This window comes from Oncorhynchus mykiss, chromosome 28, assembly GCF_013265735.2.
Source record: "Oncorhynchus mykiss isolate Arlee chromosome 28, USDA_OmykA_1.1, whole genome shotgun sequence".
Taxonomy (NCBI): domain Eukaryota; kingdom Metazoa; phylum Chordata; class Actinopteri; order Salmoniformes; family Salmonidae; genus Oncorhynchus; species Oncorhynchus mykiss.
This window is the reverse complement of record NC_048592.1, coordinates 22,377,318-22,400,903: the sequence shown is the minus strand read 5'-3', so window position 1 is coordinate 22,400,903 and position 23,586 is coordinate 22,377,318. Positions and strand designations below refer to the sequence as shown.

Here is a 23,586-nt window from a genome sequence, read left to right as displayed (position 1 = left end):
TGTAAATGCCAATGTCTGAGTGATTCATTGCAGATTTTATTTAGGTTTTACAATTTAGGTTTTACAAAATTCCCTATGCTATACTGTCTGAAAATCCTACACAGAATAATTGATCTTTCAAATTACCTGAAATGTATATCCTTACAAGGACTATTCTCTTTAATCAGCATTTTACTGAACATACACAGTCCTGAATGTGTATACCGGTATATGCATCCTTCCACTTTGATTGTATCATGTCAGAAACAGTGAATTTACTGCAACTGGCATTTCATTGCTAACTTAGCTAATAGTCCATGGGACAGGGACAGAGACTATGAGGAAGTATCTGCTAGTGCTGCTGAGCAGTTGCCACCCTCCCTTGCTGATTTAGGCAGGTTGGTGCCATGGTCAGTGTATTTGTCACTATGTCAGCACTCCTTGCGCTACCTCTCCAGCCCTCGCAGGGCAATGCATTCATCTTCCTATTCATCTCTGGGTTGGAAGTCATTCATCATAGGCCAGAGGGCTCCATCAATGATTCCAATGGGGAAGAGAGGGAGGCGAGGCTTTGAAAGGCAAATACATCTTAATTTAATTGGAAAGGTGGAAGCAGGTATGCTTTCACTGCCACTAAGCAGATTTCCCATAAGATGGAGAAAGGGAGAAGTCTTTTTAGCTTCTTTAAGACAAAGGAATGACCAGCAGTCGTGGTACCTATTGTGGGGGGCTCGGAGGGCAGCTGGGTTTTTAGCGATTGTCTTCAGGAAACTCTCTCACAAAGGCAGTGGCTGTCATGTTCTCAGTGCTCAGATTGTCTAAATGTATATGAGCATCTGAATGAGTATAGTGAAAGTGTCAATTGAGAGGGAGAGAACAAAATGGGAAACACCACAGGTGAAAAGTACCGTCAGTGTCAATCATTTGTGTGCTCTAGCACTAGATTAGATTCCATTGATCGTCAAATGAGTGGGCACTGGGTACTTTTTCCAGTTTGGAAAAACGGCTGACACAGGAGTTTTGACGCACTGAGTTTTTATCTCCTTTGTGTTATTAGTTGCGCACAGGCAATCTCCGGAAGTCAAGTCTTGAAGCAAAAGCAAAAGTGACAGGTTCAGATCTTTAATAACCCAACAAATCCAATCAACAATCTCTCAGAAGCTTGAATAGCATCAATGTCGACATTTCCAGTTGCAGTGCGGGCAGGTCATCACAATCTAATTTAGTAGACCCCCTAGCCAGAAAAATGTATATACACTGTTCTAAACTCTCCAAAAAGCAGCTGTAATGCATGCTGATTCAACCAGCATCTGAAAATAGCTTTCATATTCCAATAACAATCTGGTGAATTCAGTTTTCACACAGAGCCATACAAATGGCATGGCTTAGGTCAATTGTTATTGACAAGATGTGTCTTTCTCCGCTAAACTGATTGCATCAGAGGAGGGTTTGCTGCTGGCTTACCTATTTTCTTTGTCATTCAGTGTGTTTGGTGAGGTGTGTGTTTGTGCACTTGTGTGTGACTGAGTGTGTCTTAGCGTCTTGCGTTCATGTCTGGCAGCCAATTTCTATCATGCTTCCACTGATAAGTTAACATTAAATCTTAGAAAGTTGATCAATCTCAGACAGGTGGGATCCTCTTGATGCAATAGGTTGATTACAGTAGATGCAGAGGTAAACCAGAGTAACACACTGTTAGTTAGGCTCATATTCTGTTGTTCTAAATTCCAAGAATCCAGTACATTTCTGAGTAACTTTCCTGAATTATTCTCTCATTACTGTATTTGACCTATATCTTAGAAAGATAAAGCACAAATGTAGCCTACAAGTCAATCCCAGCTGCACTAAATAAAGCACACATGATTCATTAATACATAGCTATGATCATTAATCTGGAATGACATTCACCCAAATTAATTACTCAGCCTCCACGAGTCTAACATTAAGAGGCTTAATTAAAATGAAAATCGATCTATAAAAATGAAGCAATAAGGAGATAAGTTGTAGCTGTCAAGGTCATATGTTTGTTGGTACACCCTCAACTGAAGAGAAGTTATATTATTTTCATATTATCTGTTCTAGCCATCCCTCAGGGTTGTAACGTCCTCAGTGTCTCCAGACAATGGTTGCCTTTAAATGTGTCAGCATTGAGACGCCACATAATCTATATTTTATTAACTTGACGCAGGAAAGGAAGGGCATGCCTCCAGGGGCTTCTGTTGGTGTTCAATGCATTTCAGTTTCACCTCCCCATATACCTATTACTGTATCAGTTTATAGAATATGATTCTGTGTCTGGGTATATCTTTAGAGTAAAGTGGTCTAACGAATCATTTTGTGTTTTTAGACTCTTGCATTTCAACCTTTAAAATGTCATTTTTAAATTTCCAGTGTCTGCTACTGGGCTTCTAACCTGACCGTTTCCCCCTCTCATGTCAAGAGGGTTCCTGAGCTGGCAGAGTAGGTTTCCATAGTATCAGGTCATTCCTTGGCTGGCCATGGTTTGACCTGCAGTGTTAATAGCATTCTGTTCTGCTGCAGTTCCCTACTGGGAGGTTCAGGACCCATGAGCAGCTCCTGTCAGCTTACTTACCTTACTTACCGGTTTTGTGCCTGTTTTCAGTAGATGTTTTGACTATTTCCTTTCCCACAGAACCATTCTGTGGCTCAGTTTATTTGCATCAGTCCTTTTTTATTTTAATTGTATTTTACTTAACAATAAATGCCTTCTCTATAATTAAGTTGAAAAAGGTTTAATAAATCACTAAAACATACATTGTAACACTCCAGTCAGGTTGTGTAGCTTATTCGCAATTTCATTGTGGCTTATCATAGCTGCATTAGCCTGACAAATGATGAGAGTGACAGTAAGTGTTGTTTTGACTGACAGGCAATTTGTCTAAAACCTTGAAGCCAGTGTCATTTTATTTAAGTGAGTGTGGAATAGGTGAGACATTGAGTTTTCTTACATAACATTTAAGTATTTAGCAGAATCTCTTATCCAGAGCGACTTACAGGAGCAATTATAGTTAAGTGCCTTGCTCATGGGCACATTGGCAGATTTTTCACCTAGTCGGCTCAGGGATTCTAACCAGCTACCTTTCAGTTACTGGCCCAACGCTCTTAACCGCATGGCTAACTGACGCCCTTTTTTTTCTTAATATATGCGATTATATGTGAAAAGAAGCAGTTGATTTTTAGCAACAAAGGTTAAGTTAAGATATACTAACATTCCACAAAATTACATTATTGTCTGTTTTCCATGTACAAACCTAATTGTGTCACACTTAGGAGAGCCATGTTTAACATTCTAAAAGGATCCTCCTCTCTCTCTCTCTCTCTCTCTCTCTCTCTCTCTCTCTCCTCTCCTCATGTGCTATTAATTGGTTGCACAGTTACAGTAATTGTTTACTTGCCAAGGCAATTTGAATTTACAGACTGGTATATAAAGTTAACTAGTTTTACTACACAAGCTGAGCTTGTTCCCTAACTTCAAAGATAATTGCTATGTTAATATGGAATCAGACTCAGGCTTGCTCATGCATTCACATGCTACAACATATATTTTCTTTTCACAATTAATGGAATTAGCCAATTTGCAAATATATACTTTATGGAGTACATATCCACCTTTTACTAGGGCAGCAGGCAGCCTAGCGGTTAAGAGCGTTGGACCAGTAACTGAATGGTCGCTGGTTTGAATCCTGAGACGACTAGATGAAAAATCTTTAGCAACACTAATTGCTCCTGTAAGCCGATTTGGATAAGAGTGTCTGCTAAATTACTAAAATGTAAAAAGAAAATGTTGTTTGAATCCCGAGCTGACAAGGTGGGCAATCTGTCTATGAGCACTTAACCCTAATTGCTCCAGGGTCACGGTTGGTAATGGCTGGTCGTGACCCCACTCTCTGAGGGTGTGTCAGGGGCAGTTGGGATCTGCAAAAACACATTTTCAATTAACACATGTTTATAATACACACATGTACATATGTGAACTAGGACAAATATATGCACCCAAGGTAACCCACCTAATTTGTTTTACCTTTGTATAAAAATAATGTGTCTTTCTCTTGAAGATAAACTGAAACCATTGATATTATTAACCCTTTGACGTATACGATCAAATCATTTGTGATCATTGTTGAGTGGTCCCTGCAGCGTACCAACGCAAATATGTGATTGGTACTGTAGCAACAGAACGTATGATGCACCAAACGCGTCTAAACAGCATTGTTGTCTGAAAAAAAAGGATCTGAAAAAAACGTTTGGTACTGATGGGAAACAAAGGTCTTCACAACTGGCTTTTTTATGGCGGTTTTGGAGTAGTGGCATCTTCCTTGCTGAGCAGCCTTTCAGGTTATGTCGATATAGGACTTGCTGAAATAAATCATTCAATTAACTATTATTCTGACATTTCACATTCTTAAAATAAAGTGGTGATCCTAACTGACCTAAGACAGGGAATTTTACTAGGATTAAATGTCAAGAATTGTGAAAAACTAAGTTTAAATGTAATTGGCTAAGTTGTATGTAAACTTCCGACTTCAACTGTAGGTATTCAGACCCTTTGCTATGTGACTCGAAATTGAGCTCCGGTGCATCCTGTTTCAATTGATCAACCTTGAGGTGTTTCAACAACTTGATTAGTGTCCACCTGATTTGGAAATGCACACACCTGTCTATATAAGCTCTCACAGTTGACAGTGCATGACATAGCAAAAACCAAGCCATGAGGTCGAAGGAATTGTCCGTAGAGCGCCGAGACAGGATTGTTTCAAGGCATATGTCTGGGGATGGTTACCAAAAATATTTCTGCAGCATTAAAGGTCCCCAAGAACACAGTGGCCTCCATAATTCTTAAATGGAAGAAGTTTGGAACCACCAAGACTCTGGCCACCTGGCCAAACTGAGCAATCGGGTTAGAAGGGCCTTGGTCAGGAAGGTGACCAAGAACCCAATGGTCACTCTGACCGAGCTCCAGAGTTCCTCTGTGGAGATGGAAGAACCTTCCAGAAGGACAACAATCTCTGCAGAACTCCACCAATCAGGCATTTATGGTAGAGTGGCCAGACAGAAGCCACTCTTCAGTAAAAGGCAGCCCGCTTGTAGTTTGCCAAAAGTTACCTAAAAATTCTGACTATGAGAAACAAGATTCTCTGGTCTGATAAAACTATGATTTTAGTTTGGGCTCCCGAGTGGCGCAGCGGTATAAGGAACTGCATCTTATTGCTAGAGGTGTCACTACAGACCCTGGTTTGATTCCAGGCTGTATCACAACCGACCTTGACTGGGAGTCCCATAGGGCGGCGCACAATTGGCAGAGCGTCGGACGGATTTGGCTGGGGTCGGCTGTCATTGTAAAATAAGAATTCTTCTTAACTGACTTGCCTAGTTAAATTAAAAAAATACTAATTAAAATATTTGGCCTGAATGCCAAGCGCCATATCTGGAGGAAACTTGGCACCATTTCTACGGAGAAGCATGGTGGTGGCAGCATCATGCTCTGGGTATGATTTTCAGCGGCAGGGACTGGGAGACTAGTCAGGATATGACTATATGATTAAGAAATATGATCAGAGCAAAGTACAGAGAGATCCTTGGTGAAAGCCTGCTCTAGAGCGCTCAGAACCTCAGACTGGGGTGAAGGTTCACCTTCCAACAGGACAATGACCCTATGCACACAGCCAAGACAATACGGGAGTGGCTTCGGGACAAGTCTCTGAATGTCCTTGAGTGGCCCAGCCGGAGCCCGAACTTGAATCCGATCGAACATCTCTGGAGAGACCGGAAAATTGCTGTATAGCGACGCCCCCCATCCAACCTGACAGAGCTTGAGAGGATCTGCAGGGAGGAATGGGAGAAACTCCCCAAATACAGGTGCACCAATCTTGTAGCGTCATACTCAAGAAGACTCGAGGCTGTAATCGCTGCCAAAGGTGTTTCAACAAAGTGAGAAAAGGGTTTGAATGCTTATGTAAATGCGATATTTCCAGTATTATTTTTTTAAATAAATGTGCAAAACTTTCAAAACTGTTTTTGCTCTGTCTTTATGGGGTATTGTATGTAGATTAATGAGAGAGAAAAGGGGTCTGAATACTTTCCGAATATACTGTATATGATAATTTTCTACCAATAACTTTGCCATTGGATTATTGAGGCATTATGTACAGCCATTCCATACATCTTTTCAAGAGCTAACATTTTGCTCCTCCTGTAGGCTTTAGTTCTCTTGTCAGTATCCTGAGAAAGAGTAGGGCTCTGCTGCTATATTACTGTTAGGATGTGTCACAAATGACACCCTAATTCCCTACATAGTGCACCCTATGGGGAATCTGGTCTAAAGTAGTGCACAATATAGAAAATACGGTTCCATTTGGGACACACTTTTAGTTTCCTTTAGCTTAGTGGAGGAGTGTCAGCCTGGTAATTCCCAATGTTCCACATCTTCCCTCAGTCATTCATTCTTTTACTTATCCAAGAGTGAAATGGAACATGGGGTCCCATAGTTAATGGGGTTCTATGAGCCATAAGATAACTTCCACCTGTGGTTGTCGCTATGAATTTTCCTGAGAGAAGATTCTAGAAAAAGATTTGGCCGTGGTGGCACAGAGATTTAAAGTGCCCTCAGGGTAATAGATCATAGCTCCATCATGGTTATACATTGGGTTTGATATTCGGATATCCTCTGCCTCCTAGTTCTTGATTTGTGTATTTTCTCTTTCTCTCTTCAATCTATGTTCATTCTAGTGTATGTTAATACACCGGATTTTCGTGTTTTATTTAATGAATTATAGAATTATTAAAAATATTAATAACATTCCACTCATGAGGCCAAAGAGGGCACTTTTGGTCATTGACTGTAGGAAAGGGTTACATAGTTAACCAAATAGCTACCCGGACTATCTGCAATGACCCTTTTTGCACAACATTTTTGGAATTGTCACATAAGCTGCTGCGAACTGCTACTGTCACTGTATTCCTAGTTATATGTATGTACATATCTACCTCAATTACCTCGTACCCTGCACATCGACTCGGTACCGGTACCCCATGTATATAGCCAAGTTATTGTTACTCAGTCTGTATTTATTGTTGCGTGTTTTACTTTTCTATTATTTCTCTTTTCTTTCTCCTTGAATTGTTGGGAAGGGCCTGTAAGTAAGTATTTCAATGTTAGTCTACACCTATTGTTTAGGAAGCATGTGACAAATAGTTTGATTTGATTTGAAATGTGTTCTGGAAACGTTCTTGCAACATCAGATTGATGTTTTTTGCACCTTAAAAAAAGCATTTGTTTTGTGATGTCCCCACAATGTTCTCACCAGACTGTTCCCACAACCCAATTAAACATTCTGGGAACCTTTACATAACAGATTCTAGGAACATTTTTGCAACATCAGGTGAATGTTTTATACAAATTTTCTATAATCATCTGCACGACTGGACAGTTTTTGTGTTATGAGACCATTTGCCGTGACCTTACGAATGTTCTGGTAACTTTCACAGAACCAATTTTGGTTTGCTAGGTAGAGACTGTTAAGTTCAGTCATATGAATCATTCTGTCAGACAACGAGTGCAGAGCACCCAAGGGGTAAATGGAGACAAGGCCTTTGAAAAGAAAGAATATAGCCTGTATATGTTTTGGCTTGTTATTAATATTATAACGGGACGGGTACGGTGCAGCACTGCGCCTACAACCAGGAATTATATTGTTTGGGGAGCGTTTTCCCATAAGAAGGGATAAATGAATGTTGTTCAAGGTGAGGACAATGCGTGAACATCACATTTAGAGCCTTATTCATCAAGTTCATACGATATGTCAAGCCACTGCCAAGCGATTCATTTCCAGAGAATAGCTTTAAAAAAGAACGGTTACCGGCACAATTTTCACTTGGCTCTCTTGCTGAATTACAAATACAGTGCATGCATTACCCCTTATTTATACTGAAAGACAATGATCCTCTACACAGTATTTGTGTTCTTTACAGGGGAACACAAATTACCCACACAATATAAATAGGACAACACAGCTCTCATTTCACTAGTAATGAAAACACAAAGTATATATTTTAGTATCTCTCAGAAGCATGATAGGTACTCATACAGTCGTGAATTGGTAAGTTCTGGCATTAATCACTTAATACCAATAGGATATCACATTGACAATACAATACTACAGTTCTTATTCAGTAGTACTTTCAGTAGAATAAAATGTATCTTTCAGTGTCTGTCCTCCTCTGGGCGTCAAAACATGTAGTTGCCTCCTAGAAGGGTGATATTTTGTGACATGGGCCCAAAATGTCCTCATACAGTTGTGAATTACTCCATGACATCCTGAATGTGCTCTTTTATGTCTCGCAGATGTTTTGACCGACGATGTAGCAGCTCCCAAAGCTCCAAGGATATGTTGTGGCTTTTGATATCTTCCAGATGTTTCAAATATGAAGGGAACGTTACATTGATATACGGGTGTGATATCTTTCACAGCTCAGCATTGCTGACAGTTGCCATAGGAGATGAGATGATTTATCACCTTGCCAATGCTACATATGTTGATGTGTGAGGGATCTTAACTCGCACCGAAACCAGAGGTAGAATAGCAATGATTCATCTCATCTGGAGAAAGGATTTGGATGACGAATGTTGCCACGTCCCAATGTATTTTCATAGCCACATTTGTTATGCTTTTCTTGCCATCAATGATTTGTTCTTTTCCGCAACAAGCTGACCAAGTCAATCATTACCATAAGAAGCAAGGCAGCATCTGTAAAAACATTTTTGATGGACTAACCAATTAAGGTTTTTGTCAAGCCTCTGTAGGCAGGCAGAATGTGAATGATTTTTCTCTATTCTGCTTTCTGGTGGTTTAGTAATCAAGTCAAAGTGCTTGATACCATTAGATGGTTGTCTTTTGTGTGGATCAGTATTTTTCCAACCCATCAGAGAGTGAATTAAGGATCTGTCACCGACAGCCATTGTTTGTATGTTGCATAAGAGACAGTCGCTATTTGCAAATGTGCAGTACAAGTTATCTGTCCTAACATTAGTTATTTTCTTTGTTAATCTACCTCTTTCATGTTATGCTTTGAAGCACTGTTATCTGGAATGGAAAATCATAGCTGATATGTTGTGTCTCTTACAGGAATGGTGAACTACAGTGAGGTCTCTGGGTACCCACTCATCCAGCAATGGCGGCTGAGGTCCATCCTGTACCACGTCAAACTGAACCAGTGGGTACTCTCTCAAGGTAACCAACTCATTGTTAAAGGGTTCAATTTATTAAAAGTTCTAATCAGGATTGTATAAATGCAGGGTAATCTTAATCTTCTATGCAGTGAGTAACGTACACACTTCAACAGTGTACGTCAAGTCAAAATGTGGCACATTACATTAGCCTGAAGCATTCCACATTTGCATCACTTAGCCATGGTTTAGCACAGCCTCCCTTCATGGTCTGATAAGCTATCATCATCCACATAGCTTGTATCGGAGGTAAACCAAAAGATTTTGACAGGCCCTGCGGATAGGTATTTAGTAAGGAAGGAAAAATGGTTATTAAAATATTGAAATATCCAAACGGAGGTTAGTATACGATTACTTGGGAGAGTATGTAATACAATTGTCTGCATTGCAACATTGCCTACAAGGATAGACCATTACATTCTAAATTGTAATATTTTTATGACAGTTTTTATGAATGCACCCCATGAAAAAGACGCACCGGTACCCTACTACACGTGTAGCTTGTTGTTATTGTCGGTCAATCAAAGTGGAGGTAAATTCAGAGGCTCCATGTGGAACAAGTAAAGTGGGAGATTTCTAATCAATGCTAAATAAAGTTATGGAATTAAGTTGGTTAAATGAGAAGGAGTATACTACAATGATCAATGAACATGTAGGCTGTTGTTTCATATGGATGGAGTTCCTTTAGACACGGACAGGGGAGAGCAGCAAAATAGCATCAATTAGCCTTGCTACTTTAGTAAGCTAGCTGGCTAACTTAGCTGTGCTACTTTTGTTAGCTAGCTGGCTAACTTATCATGGCTACTTTAGTTAGCTAGTTGGCTACTTTAGCTAACTACCTTCTTTTCAGTGATTTGATGCAGTCAAGACAGGCACTACCAGATAGTATGATAGATAACCTATGGCAGCAACAAGCTAGTCTAACGAGCGCAAGTCGTTTTTGCTACTTTCTATGGTGTCAAATCCCATTCAACACTCGAACGCACACAAGATGGAGCGCACAAGCAAAATTAAACATCATTGCGCAAGCAAACACTGGGTAGAGAGAATAAATGTGTTCCCGAGTGAGCAGAGGACACGGGTCCCGCGAGTGCACAGGGCAGTTGAGAGCGCAAATTAAACTTGAGAGCTTGCAAGTGTGACTTTGAGCGAGCAGAACGTCAGTCACAGATCAAAAATACATATAGAAACGTAAACAAATAAATATATTTAATGTTTTAAAAAAATCTATTCGAATGCATTAAATTGTTCACCAGCAATCATCACTTGTCATTGTCAAGTTTTCACTCTCAATTTCTAAAATTACTCTCACTCAAGACACCTTTGGTTTGGATTTCAGGTGAGCGGGCTTAATAAAGGCAGGTGCGTGTCTAGAAACCTTATATTGGTCACTTTCACTGGATTGTTGGATGGACAAGCAAATTGGCCAGTCCAGTGTTGTGACTGGCTATTACAAGCATTCTTTTTTTGCGATGGACTGTAGAGCTGTTTGTTTATCAGGGCTCCCCAAACCTCTTCCTGGAGATTTACTGTCCTGTAGGTTTTCAGTCCAACCCAAATTTAGCATATCTGATTCAGCTAGTTAAGGTCTTGTTGAGCAGCTAATTAGTAGAATCAGGTGTGTTAAATCAGGGTTTGGACTGAAAACCCACAGGACGGTAGATGTCCAATTTCTGACCCACTGGATTGTGATACAGTGAATTATAAGTGAAATAATCTGTATGTAAACAATTGTTGTAAAAATGACTTGTCATGCATGAAGTAGATTTTTCCTAACCGACTTGCCAAAACTATAGTTTGTTAACAAGAAATGTGTGTAGTGGTTGAAAAATGAGGTTTAATGACTCCAACCTAAGTGTATGTAAACTTCCAACTTCAACTGTACATCAGTGTTAATCTCAGGGGCAACCCGGAACATATCCCAGCCCGCGTGATGGTAACAATCCTGAAGAATGGATTCCGATTGGTCAGACCAGTATTGAACAGTCCTTACGATGGGTACTTCCTGTTTGAGTTCCTGCCTATAGGAATGTGTGACGATGACTGAAGAGAATTCTTGAGCCCAAGGACACACACACACACAGGGATTTTTAATTATATGAAGACAAAAGGGAGAATCTGCTACAGTTCGTACAGAACATAACTAGTCCCAAATAATAGAATGTTAACTGACATATGATAAACCAGCTTTATTCACATGTACAGGAATTTGACTCTGTGAAATGGTGCTGCCACAATAAACAGAATGTACAGACAGACGATAAACGGAATACAAAAAAAATAATATATAGATACAGAATTGACACAGATCCACATACATAAACTATGCATGTATGAGCTGTGCAGATAGTGCAAAGCGCAATGTGTAGTTTTGGGATGATAGTGCAGGGTGCAAAGTCTGTGTATGAATAGTGCAGAATGCGATGTCCATGGATGAGAGGATCATCGTGTACCAGGTGGCCAGTTGGTGAGGACCACGGCACGGGGGAACAAACTGTTCAGGTGGCGGGAGGTTTTGGTCATGATTGACCTGAACCGTTTGCCAGAGGGGAGAAGAGGGGGTGGAAGGGGTCAGCAATGATCTTTCCTGCACGCTTCCTTGCCCTGGAGTCAGCAGACTGTACAATATGTTGCAGTGAAGCAGGAGGTGAGGATGGACTTGATGATGGCCATTTAGAACTAAATCAGTACACACGGCATTCAAAGGAGTACTGAGGAAAAAACAACACCATGCATTCACCAAACATTGCACCAAGGAAAATATATTTGTTTTATAGAAATTGTCAGATTGGAACTACCATTGTCTATCAATTACAGAATCTGAAATGATTTCCACTTGGCATTGGACATTTTATTTTATATAGTCAGTAATACAGGAGTCCCATCAAGTCAGATGTTATCAGGAAGCTAGAGTCATCTGTGGAAAGAGGACAAGTAGAACAAAGATATAAGTGCAAACAGAATAAATGTACCATTCAACATAAGTTTCCACCCAAAACAATGACATGAGCTCTGTCCCAATTAATCTCTGCTCAACTCCTCACTTTCTCTCAACTTGCATCCTTCTCCTAACCCATTGGAGGAGGTCTGAGGTGAGGAACTTGGGTCGTCTCCTCTAATGGGGTTTTAGAAGGAGGCGAGATGGTCAGTCCTTGCATCCGTAGCTCTGTCTATGAATTTGAATCCCTCAGCTTTTTACCGAAACAGGGCGGGGAGAACGTTTTGTTATTGTTTCAACTGCTGATTGCACATAAATGAACATTCAAGTATGTTTAAGCATACATGACTGTTGGGAGTGTGGTGCCATACCTTTATCTCCCAGGTGCGGCAGAGCTGACACACTAAAGATGGAGTTACAGCAGGTGTCTTGACCACCCTCTGGCTGTTCTCCAGACAGCAGTAGCGCTGGAAGGTGTTCCAAGTACTGTTTGTGGCCACGTCACCTCCCTCAGAACCAATGAAGATCTCCAGGTTCCTTACAGTGGAGCATCAGCATAATCTATAGATAGGGCAGAACAATACAGGAGATGGAATTAGGTTGGAGTCGAAGTCCCAACTTAAAATCCCTGTACTATCCATAGACATTGGTAAAAAGATCAACAAAAGTAGGACACTACCGTTTGAGGAAGGTGGAGCAATACATATGTGCTGAGTTGTGTAAGGCATACGATGAGTTGGTGACTCACTGGTCCAAACTTGGCATCCTCTGCCTCATTGGCGTAGTGGGCCAGGGTGATGAAGTAGAAGCCTGACCCCACTTGGTCAAATGTGTTCTTTCTACACACACTGACCTGTCTCCTGAGAACAGAGAGAGGAAAATAAGAATTCAGGAAATGTCACTGACAGAGTTTATCTTTAAACATCTTAATGTTGCATTAAAGATAACAATCAATTATAAGACTGATGTGGCTGTATCAAATGTGGCAACTATGGATAATAATTTATCCAAATAAGTGAAAACACACGATGTGTGACTGAGCCAAGCTATAGGGCAATTCCATGGTATCATGGAATCATGATGCTCAGATGTTTCACTATAAAATGTATGTCAAACAAAAAACAATGATTTCAAAGTGAAATTGACCATATAACTATGCACAAGGATGAACTACTTTTAACAATTTGCAATCATTGGTTTGTATGACATACATTTTAGAGTGAAACGTATGAGTCTCAGCATCACTCTGTTACCATGGAATTGCGCTGTAACAATCCACGGCGCTTATCAGTCAGCATGGCTCAGTATTGAACAGCCTGCTGTCATTTCATGACCTACCCACCTTGTGAAGAGCTATCCTCCTATAGGTTTTCACTTTATCCCTTACCTACAATATTCATATTATTTAGCAATGACTATCACATACATTCAGTATTGAACCATCTTTCAAACACACAGACAGTAGTTGGTTATCATCCTCTCTACTTGACACATGTCCTATGCACAATACCTTCATACAGCGTCAAAGAAATTAGAGGAACTCTCAGTACCACTAATGATTAAGTTACGGGGATGATTGGTGAATATCATGGTTACCTGCAGGAAGTCCGAGGGAGAGTGCTGTGCCTACAGGAGTGCCAAGGTAACCTACTTGGAACATAATGGATTCCTGTATCTCTTGTCTCTGTCAGCTGAGCAGAGAACATATTAGTGCCAGTGGACCTGCATGGAAAGAGTGATGGAGAGAGAGAAATGGTTTGAGGTCATTTTCATTTTACTTTTACTGCACAAAAACTGACAGGGTAAAAGTTATATTTCAACCAAACTTTATCTCAAAATATGCAGTTAACGGATAACAATATTGTCTATTATTTGGTTAAGAACTTGACCTCTCCTTCAAGACTGTTGGAAAAGCATTCCAGGTGAAGCTGGTTGAGAGAATGCCAAAAATGTGCAAAGCTGTCATCAAGGCAAAGGATGGCTACTTTGAAGAATCTGTTTTGATTTGTTTAACACTTCTTTGGTTACTACATGATTTAATGTGCATTGTTTCATAGTGTTGATGTCTTCACTATTATTCGACAATGTAGAAAATAGTAAAAGTAAAGAAAAACTTTTGACTGGTACTGTAGGTGCACGCACACACACACTACATGTTAATGTTTTTAAATGTTTGTCAATTGTAAAGTATTTTGTCTAATATATTTTTTGTTATGTGTCAGACCCCAGTAAGGCTAGCTGTCACCATTGGCGTTGTCACGTTCTGACCTTAGTTCCTTTGTTATGTCTTTGTTTTAGTATGGTCAGGGCGTGAGTTAGGTGGGTTGTCTATGTTCGTTTTTCTATAATTTGGAATTTCTGTGTATGGTTCTCAATCAGAGGCAGCTGTCAATCGTTGTCCCTGATTGAGAATCATACTTAGGTAGCCTGGTTTCACTTTTGAGTCGTGGGTGTTTGTCTTCCGTGTCAGTTACCACACGGGACTGGTTCGTTTATTCATGTTTATGTTCCAGTGTTGTGTTTGATTAAACATTATGGACACTTACCACGCTGCGCATTGGTCCTCCGATCCTTCTCGCTACTCCTCTTCATAAGGGGAGGACGAGATCCGTTACGGCGTCGGCTAATGGGGATCAATCAATAACGTTAGTTAGCTACCTAGTTAGTAGTTAGCTTTTTACGTTAACCTAGTTTGCCTTATTAACAGCCTGCTTTAATAACAGAAGACCAATTAACTACATATTTCAATATTGAAATCATAGTTGATTACTCTACTGATTACGCTCCTGAAAAACTATCGAACTGACTTCTTTATTATTATTATTATGTATTGTTATTATGTATTATTATATTACCTTTCACCGTCCCCTTCCATCTATATGGTAAAAAGCATTTTAGAGAGCAATCATGCCGTGATTACAAAAACCTGACCAATTGCAATTCAGTAGACTGCTACAGACTATGTTCATTGGCTAGAATTCTCCCTGGTATGAAATTTGGAGCGCAAACTCGACATTTGTTGTGGGTCTTGACATGTAGTAAGAGTTTGACATGTACAAAAATCTCTGCTCTCAAATTAATTTACTAGGTGCGGAAATGCAGTTCTGCTCGCGCAAAGTCACACACGCAAGCTCTCAAGTTGAATTTGCGCACACCACGCTGGCCTGTGTTCGCGGGATCCGTCCTCTGCACATTCGACTCAAGTATTTGCTCTGCAATGATGTTTCATCTTGCTCGCTCACACGCTCCATCGCAAACCTGTTCGACTTTTGAATCGGTTTTGAACACCATACTTTCTCTCTCTCGCGCTGGTGTGTGTGACATAGACTGTCACACACACCAGCGCCTGCTCCTCTATCGCCCCCCCCCCCCCCCCACCCTTCTGTTGAAACAAGCAGGGCACCAGCTCTCCTTTTTTTTAAAAATCACCTTTGTTTAACCATGTAGGCCAGTTGAGAACAAGTTCTCATTTACAACTGCGACTTGGCCAAGATAAAGCAAAGCAGTGCAACAAAAACAACAACACAGAGTTACACATGGGATAAACAAATGTACAGTCAATAACACAATAGAACAATCTATGTACAGTGTGTGCAAATGTAGTAATGTTAGGGAGGTAAGGCAATAAATAAATTAAATAATTACAATTTAGCATTAACACTGGAGTAATAGATGTGCAAGTAGAGATACTGGGGTGCAAAAGAGCAAACAAATAAATAACAGTATGGGGATGAGGTAGTTGGGTGTGCTGTTGACAGATGGGCTGTGTACAGGTACAGCAGTAAGCTGCTCTAACAGCTGAAAAGTTAGTGAGGGAGATATGTCTCCAGCTTCAGTAATTTCAGCTAAATCACGCCATCAAATCTCCATTGAAGTGTTCATTATTTAATTGTATTAACACATGTATTCCGACTATCCGGATATCTGAAAAAAATATAATGACATTATTCAAATACGGAAATCATTTCAAATGCCCATCCCTAGTATTTAGTGAAGCACTACTTCTCAGAAGGGCTCTCTACTGTTGACAGTACTTTGCTGTTGAGCTCCTTGACGTTCTTCATACTATTATTTTTTGGGATCTTTTGGAGTATTTTTTTTGTTATTTATTTTTTAATCAAATGTTTTACCATATGGTGATGCTTGGTCATCTGAACAGCCCACATCGACATGCTAAAACATTTTTATATGAATGTGTAATGAGTTTTCAGACTGTCAGAAAGTTGCAGAATAGTTTATTTGGGCTTGAATGGTTTTTGGATTTGTTTTCGTATTATTTTCTGATGGCTACCATATGTATCATTTAGCCTATGTATCTGTATGCATTTTGTGTTAATTCGCCACACATTTTTGTAATATAACACAAACATTACATACGGTATATAGATGTGTCATTACTAATGCATATCCGATAGGAGTGTTCTATTATTGGTCTCTTTTTCCATTACGGTTGTAGGTCTTCATATTTCATCCGACACAGAAGTGTGTGGGGGGTGGTTACTGATTTTTTACACCTGATACCAAAGGACCATCTTTCACAAGGACTGTTCTGTGTCATTCATCACTGTTGCTTCATAATGTAAATGTGGTGTGGGAGTAGCTTGTTGTGAGTGGTGGGATGTTAATGTTAGGGCTCTTGAATGATAATGGAAAAGTTGAAGAGCTGTGCATGTTATTTAGTGTTTTCCCAAAGATATGAAAACACCAGCAAGTATAAATACTAATGACTCAACTATGAGGAATTCATGAAGGCTCAATTTAAGACTTAAAGAAAGCCTCAAGTTTACAGATGGCACTTGTATCACAGTCTGATCACTGTCATAGCTCATAATTTCAAAAACTTGAGTTTTCATTAGGATGTTTACCTAAAACTTGAAATTGAAGTGCAGCGTAAGTGTACAGTATGCTTATGTTTCGTATTTTATAATACCGGCAGCTGCGTCTTACTTACTTTTGACCTAAAAACGAACAAACAATTATGTTCATAGACAGAATAATTTATTCTGAGTATGGAATGTAGTAAAAATAAGTATCATCACACCATGTACTGTAAATATTTGTACTTTTTGTGTGTCAGATTTATGTGTTTCATAGTTTTTCTATGATCCTTCCTATGTTTTACACAGGACACTATGGATTTGTCAATAGCCTGTCCGTTGCTAACTCCTGCACTGTGTTTTCTAACAGCGTTCAGCTCTGCGATCCACTCCCTGGACGGTGCCACCCTCCGCAGTGATTTTGTCTCCATCCTCAGGGAGTTTGGTAATCACTTTGTACAAGAGGCAGTGTACGGCTTCGAGGAGGCCTGCACTATCTGGTACCCCAACAAGCAGGTCCAGAGGCAGCTGTGGCTGGAGTACCAGGACATCAGCAAAGGTAAGACCTCTAATTGATTGGAGATACCTTACTTGGAGAAAATGTAAAGTATAATAAGCTCCTGGAGGGCATCCATTGTTGGTTCATGTTCCACAAAATGTATTGTTTTATTTCTGGGGTTCTGGGTATATGGAATTGTGAAAAAGAAAGGGTCAGAATGTATGTCCTTTTTTGAAAAGCCATTTGTCATTTGCTGAGAGTGGACACAGCTAGGCCTTCTGAAGACCATTGGAAACACCAGCTGAAATGTCAAATTCAGACCTGTTTAAATTAATAGAAAATCACAACATAAATCTCAAACGAGTTTTTGACCTTTCCAAGGAGGTTGATAGAGTGCACAGATGCATTATGCCACAGCAATTAATTGCTGTAGATATTCATAACACATTTTTTTTCAGCTGTCAGTTTCGGCCACATGAAAAAGTGATTTCAATCAAATTCAATCAATGAAATGTATTTATAAAGCTCCTTTTACATCAGCAGATGTCACAAAGTGTTTATGCATAAACCCAGCCTAAAATTCCAAAGAGCAAGCAATGCAGATGTAGAAGCACAGAGGCTAGTGTTAGGTTCTTATTTTTCAGAGTAAGTAACTCACGGACACTAGAGAAGCTTTAACCAAGTTAATTCTGCCCAAAGGATCTATACAGCTGTTATTCAGACAGCAAAAGATTTCTCACCATCACAGTTATATTCATCCCACTTAAGACACTCCTCCTTCTCTCCAATCCTTACATCTTATCCTTACATCTTATGGTTCTACAGGAAGAGAGTAACAAGATATTAAACCCTTATTACTCCCTTAAGGGAATCTGACCTCACCTCCTGACCTCAACCCCTCCTTCACCTAATCCACAGATGTCTATCTGTCTCCCCTATTTCAGCACGTTGCTTCTCCCGTCCACCCAACACATTCCAAAGACATCTGTCTTTCTTCAGAGAACCATTAACTTCTGACATAAAACCCAGTCTCTTTCACTCCTTTGATTCTATGCTCCTTTCCTATCATTTATTTAATATCTCAATGTTCAAAGTTTAGCCGATTCCAACAGTCCTTCCTCTTGAACAATAGCGTCCTAATGTTCAATTTACATAAACTTGCAAATGACTAATAAATGGATAAACAATGATAATAAAACATGAATTAAACAAGCTAACAAATGGAACAAACAATGAACAAACATTCACTGGTTTTCAATTTCAGAGACTTATGGCCTCTGTACTATGATCACACAATTTTATTTCCATCTATCATTACACAACAAAATGCAATTCCAGCTGAATCTGCGGTCTCGTTCTATGTCAGATGGAGCAGCTTTTAGTTTCTCCACTTCCCCCTTCTGGTTCCTAAGAGAGTAATAGCACAAGACTTGGAAAGCAACAAAAATACATAAAACATTACAATATTAACAATGTGATAAGCTATGTATAATTATATATGCATGAAAACCAAAGTCTGAGACCCTGACAATTCCCACTCTCTCTTCACCCGACCCTATGCCTCCCGGATACTTTCCTGAGGGTTTCCACAAAAATGAAAGCTCTACAAAGCTTCCTCATGCTTTCGCCCAGTCTTCTCCTTTTGGCCCCAGGTTCCGAGAGGTGTTCCCAAGTCATGTCATTTTCACTTTGTTCCCCATCTCCTGCATTTCACCTGATATGCAAGTGCTTATCCCTAATCAACGTTACATCCTCTTGAGGTAACTCAGTACAGTATGTGCTTTCACATCAATGCTCAATGCCTTCAACATTTTGTTCAGAGAACAATTACCCCTCTATCCTCTATAATATGATGCATTAACCAATAAAGCAGCTAACCCAACCCAACTATGATGTTTAAAGTAGCTCCCAGACCCAACCCATCTGTATGTCTTACAGGGGAATCTAGTCTCTCTCTCTCTCTCTCGCTCCGCTTCCTCTGTCATGATGTTTTCACTCACCCATTATGCAGCTGGACCTCACTTCACGTGAGAACTATGCACCCCCCAAGGAGAGACATGACGATATTTACCGCTGCAGGTACTGTATGGAGTATTTTGTGTCCCAAACCAATGCTGTCCCAACACCCCCGCCTGGTGTCTCTTGATGTACACTCAATCTCCAGTATTCAGCCTGTGCCCTTGGTTATATCTCTGCTTTCACCTGAGGATATACACACTGCAACACATGGGTCATTTCCTGACAACATCATTTGTGATATTTGAGTAACCTCATCCCCTTCCCTCCCATCGGTCCCCTAGTTACCAGATACCAATCCATGTGACATGAGTTGTCATTAACTGATATCCCAACAATGCTACTAAAGTTAACATTGCTACTTCCAACATGGCCCATGACTACAGTCTCACAATACCCCTCATTTGCGCAGTAGTCCAATTCCATGCTGTCAATATAGCATCCTTTGCTACTAGTACTGTGCCTTCAGTTACTGTCCCTACAGCTCCTTCAGTTACTGTCCCTACAGCGCCTGCCGTGAGAATACCTAGTGCATGCAATTTGTCAAATGTTCGCCGGCTGTTAGAAATTGGAGAAAAACAAAATGAGTTGGGAATAATATCCAAACAAACAAAACTCTGAGTCACAGGTGTCCTAAAAGTTTACCATAGTGTCTGACATGCCACCACTATCTCTTCTACTCTCACCATGATCTATGTATGTGTAATGTTCAACTAAATCCCCATATTGTGGACAGTTAGTTGTCCTCCTTCTTCTATGAGCCACCTCCTGAAACAATATGCAGTCTCTGGGAATGATACTCCTCTATCATTACATATAACCCATGACACACTATACTCCTAATGCATTTTCTACATTTTCTGCTTCAGCAATTCTCTCTCGCTGTATCCCAATCACAACTAAAACATTTTTATCAATTATCCAACCCAAATTTAGAAGGACTGACCTCAGTGCTTACTTTGAGTCTAGGGCTCAAATTCCAGTTGATCAACTTAGCACACATCACCCCTGTTAGAACATATATTTATAAACAACTTTTTATTGCCGGTCATAACTCTTCTCATTACAGCCCCCCTTTGACCCTGTTTTCCTGTCATTAGTGGCCTGGTAAAGCAAGATCAGTATCTCAATGCATTCTCAGTCTAAATAGATAGCAGTGCGTATACCCCCCCCCCCCCACCTTCCTTCATCCGGCACTTATCATTCTAGCGTGTCTTCTTCAGATATCGTTTACAGTTCATTTTCCCAACGGCACATGTAACTTTTGCCTATCACATTTCATGGCCCTTGATAATGTCCCGATTTTAATATCCAAGTAGGTACTTCCGTTTCTCCCACGTACACATGTCTCTCACCTGAGCTTGTTCTCTCTCCACGCTCACTCCACACGCGCTCTCAGCACCCCGGCCCTGGTTTATGGCTCGGACTCAGATAGGAGTGGTAAAAGTCACTGTCTCTCTCATTGCACGCCTTTGTCGCACTTTCTTCAGCCTGTTAGGGAGGGTTTTGAGGTCTTTTGAGGGCTACACACGCTGTCTATGGTCAAATTTTTCCTTCCATGCATTAAGACACGATCTGACGTCACCTTCCATGATAACCTAAAAAAAAACACAGATCATAACAACAGTTAAGTTCAATACATTTCTGTTTCAGGAAACCAGACAAACAGTGACAATATATGATGAATTATGACATTAACCTTTTCTTAATAACATCTCTAAGACAAATGTCATAACATAATGTTACTGCTAAAACCATTTTCAAAATTTGTCCATACTCCCTTATTCTACTGGCGATATTCTACTGGCGATATTCTACTGGCGATCTCTCGGAAGAGTTACTAGATTATGAAGTTAGCATCCTAACCCCTCGCAGAATTCCCACTCCAGGATCCCAAATTGGTGAAATTTGTATCAAAACAAAAACACAACATGAAATCAGCAATACATATATCACAATCCATTTGAAGTAACTGTCATCCCTTATTAACATATATTTTCCTTTCTATTTGCAGCCTGAACACAGGACCACTGTATAAGTACCCAAAGACCAGAACCTCAGAGAACTGGTCATTTTCGTGATTAAAAATAACATGTTATATCAAAAATAAACAAATTTGAAAAACGAATCAACTTAGAATTACAACTCTTATAACTCTTATAACTACCGAAAAAATAATAATATCCTAAATGAATGGTACAATTTCGATAGAGAATGGTGTTTCTCATGAATTTTATAATGAAATCCCCCTGTTCCGTTAATTTCTAATGAGGTTGATCATTTCTCATTAGGAATTTTTAGTATACAGGGCTTTCAAGACCATTAAAATGTTTATTTTCCATTTCTTTCCCTGTCCTTCGGAAACCATTTTACCTACCTCTTCAAAACATTTCCATCCTCCTTCAAGGATGGAATCTTCAACCCAAAACACGTTTTCCTGTGGCAAATTTAGCCAATTTCTCATCGTAAGGAATCTGCAATATTTACATGTGGTTCACTAACACTTTCTCTCACCAAGGCAGCCGCCTTAGCCATTTCGTCTGCTTTACGATTACCTATGGCGATTTTATCTGTACGACTAGTATGAGCTTCACATTTCACGACTGTTCATTTACTGGGTAACTGACATGCTTCTGATGCCTCTACCTCCAGACCATTTTTTCATTGCTGTTCCTGTCACTGTTAACATGCCCCGTTGTGACCACAATGTACCCAAATCATGAACTACTCCAAATGCCCGTTACTCTTCCCTTCTGTGTTCATGTAATTAGCCATCTGTATACAATATTTTCCCGATTCCAATGCTGTTTCTTGCAAAAAAAAAGGTTTTGGAGTAATCTGATCTGGGTCACATGTATGCGATTCACCCTCCCCTTATTAATTTGTAAGTTTTCCCCATTTAACGTTAACTCCCAGTTTGTTCATCTTGCACTAGTAACATGTTGTGCTTTCGTGCTGTCCACTATGGTTGCTACTGCGTGTGTAACATACAAATCTACTTTTTGACCCATTGTAATGGAAGCCGTGTTATGTAACACCGTTTCTGTCGCCTGTACCGCCCTAAGGTACGGTGGCATTCCTCTTGGCCCTTTTTTCGTAACCATCACGCTACAATGTTTTTCCTGTTCATTAACAACATTTTTTTTAAAGATAATTTTATGTTTGGCAATCCCAATGCTGGCACTTGACACAATTGCTTCTTTAACTCGACAAACGCTTCTTCACACTCTTGATTCCACTCTATCCTCTCATGGGGACTCTTCCCCCCCTTTCGTCCACTCTGTAAGTGTCTCAGCAATTTCAGAGAATGTCGAAACAAAATGTCTGACAAAGTTGAAAACTCCTAAAGTTTTCCTGAGCATGCGAGGAGTGTTTGGCAATGTTTCTACCCGATCCGGGGTATCTTGCCCTTAGAAATCAAAACCCCAAAATATGTTACCTCTTGCTTTGCTAGTTGTGCTTTGTCATACGATGGTTTATAACCCTGTTCCGCCAAATTGTCTACCAATGTGGTGCGGTCTCGCATATTAGTTTCTTTGTCTTTTGACGCTAATAACAAATCATCCACGTATTGTACCAACACAGAACCTACAATTGATACCCTTTTAATGATGGTTTCAATGCAAAATGATGCCAAGTGAGACTATTTGTTTATCCCATCGGTACTCTACTAAAAGTTAGGTAAAACGTGAACTCATACTTCTTCCATGACATAGAAACTGTAATCTCTATGAACCACGCATCGATCGAACAGAGACTATACACAGCTAGGTGAAAGTTCCATACTTGCTCATCTCAAAACGATTAGTTGTTGCTTTTTTGAAAAAGATAACTCTTGCATAGCGGCATTTCCTGCTAATGCATTAGGTTCCAGTATCACCTTACACTCATTCTTCCAATGCCCGATAGTCCCACATCTAAAACAGGGAGCTATCCCCTAATGCTTTGATGTTTTTTCACTACGTTTCTTAGTTTTATTCTGGACATTGAAACTATAGTTAGTGGATTTCTCTATGGCTCTATTAACCCCACGCAAGTCTGCGAGTTGAGCGGAGTTATATTCCACTCTCAAAACCTTGTCTTGAATTAAATC

General features: G+C 40.0%; 1 protein-coding gene and 2 long non-coding RNA genes across 16 annotated transcripts in view; 1 reads left to right on the top strand and 2 right to left on the bottom strand.

Annotated features, from left to right (window-relative positions):
* The window catches only part of astn1 (astrotactin 1), a 240,416-nt gene that overhangs the window by 126,178 nt on the left and 90,652 nt on the right, over positions 1-23,586 (top strand). For all 10 annotated transcript variants that reach the window (XM_036965977.1, XM_036965979.1, XM_036965976.1 and 7 more), the window contains 2 exons: positions 9,123-9,227; positions 17,349-17,537. In XM_036965977.1, the coding sequence (XP_036821872.1) occupies positions 9,123-9,227; positions 17,349-17,537 (294 nt within the window). The remainder of the gene's footprint in view (positions 1-9,122; positions 9,228-17,348; positions 17,538-23,586) is intronic.
* Positions 11,400-15,464, bottom strand: LOC118944815. Of its 5 annotated transcripts, XR_005040190.1 has the most exons (7): positions 15,017-15,464; positions 14,708-14,784; positions 13,758-13,883; positions 12,841-13,021; positions 12,533-12,722; positions 12,268-12,414; positions 11,400-12,140 (listed from the first exon to the last, which is right to left on the bottom strand). It is a non-coding gene; the product is annotated as an uncharacterized LOC118944815 (long non-coding RNA). The 5 variants fall into 5 exon arrangements; XR_005040189.1 differs by having other exon boundaries at positions 12,268-12,722; XR_005040188.1 differs by having other exon boundaries at positions 11,400-12,414.
* LOC118944814 lies at positions 17,537-22,795 on the bottom strand. The gene is made up of 3 exons (XR_005040186.1): positions 21,871-22,795; positions 20,849-21,091; positions 17,537-20,501 (listed from the first exon to the last, which is right to left on the bottom strand). It is a non-coding gene; the product is annotated as an uncharacterized LOC118944814 (long non-coding RNA).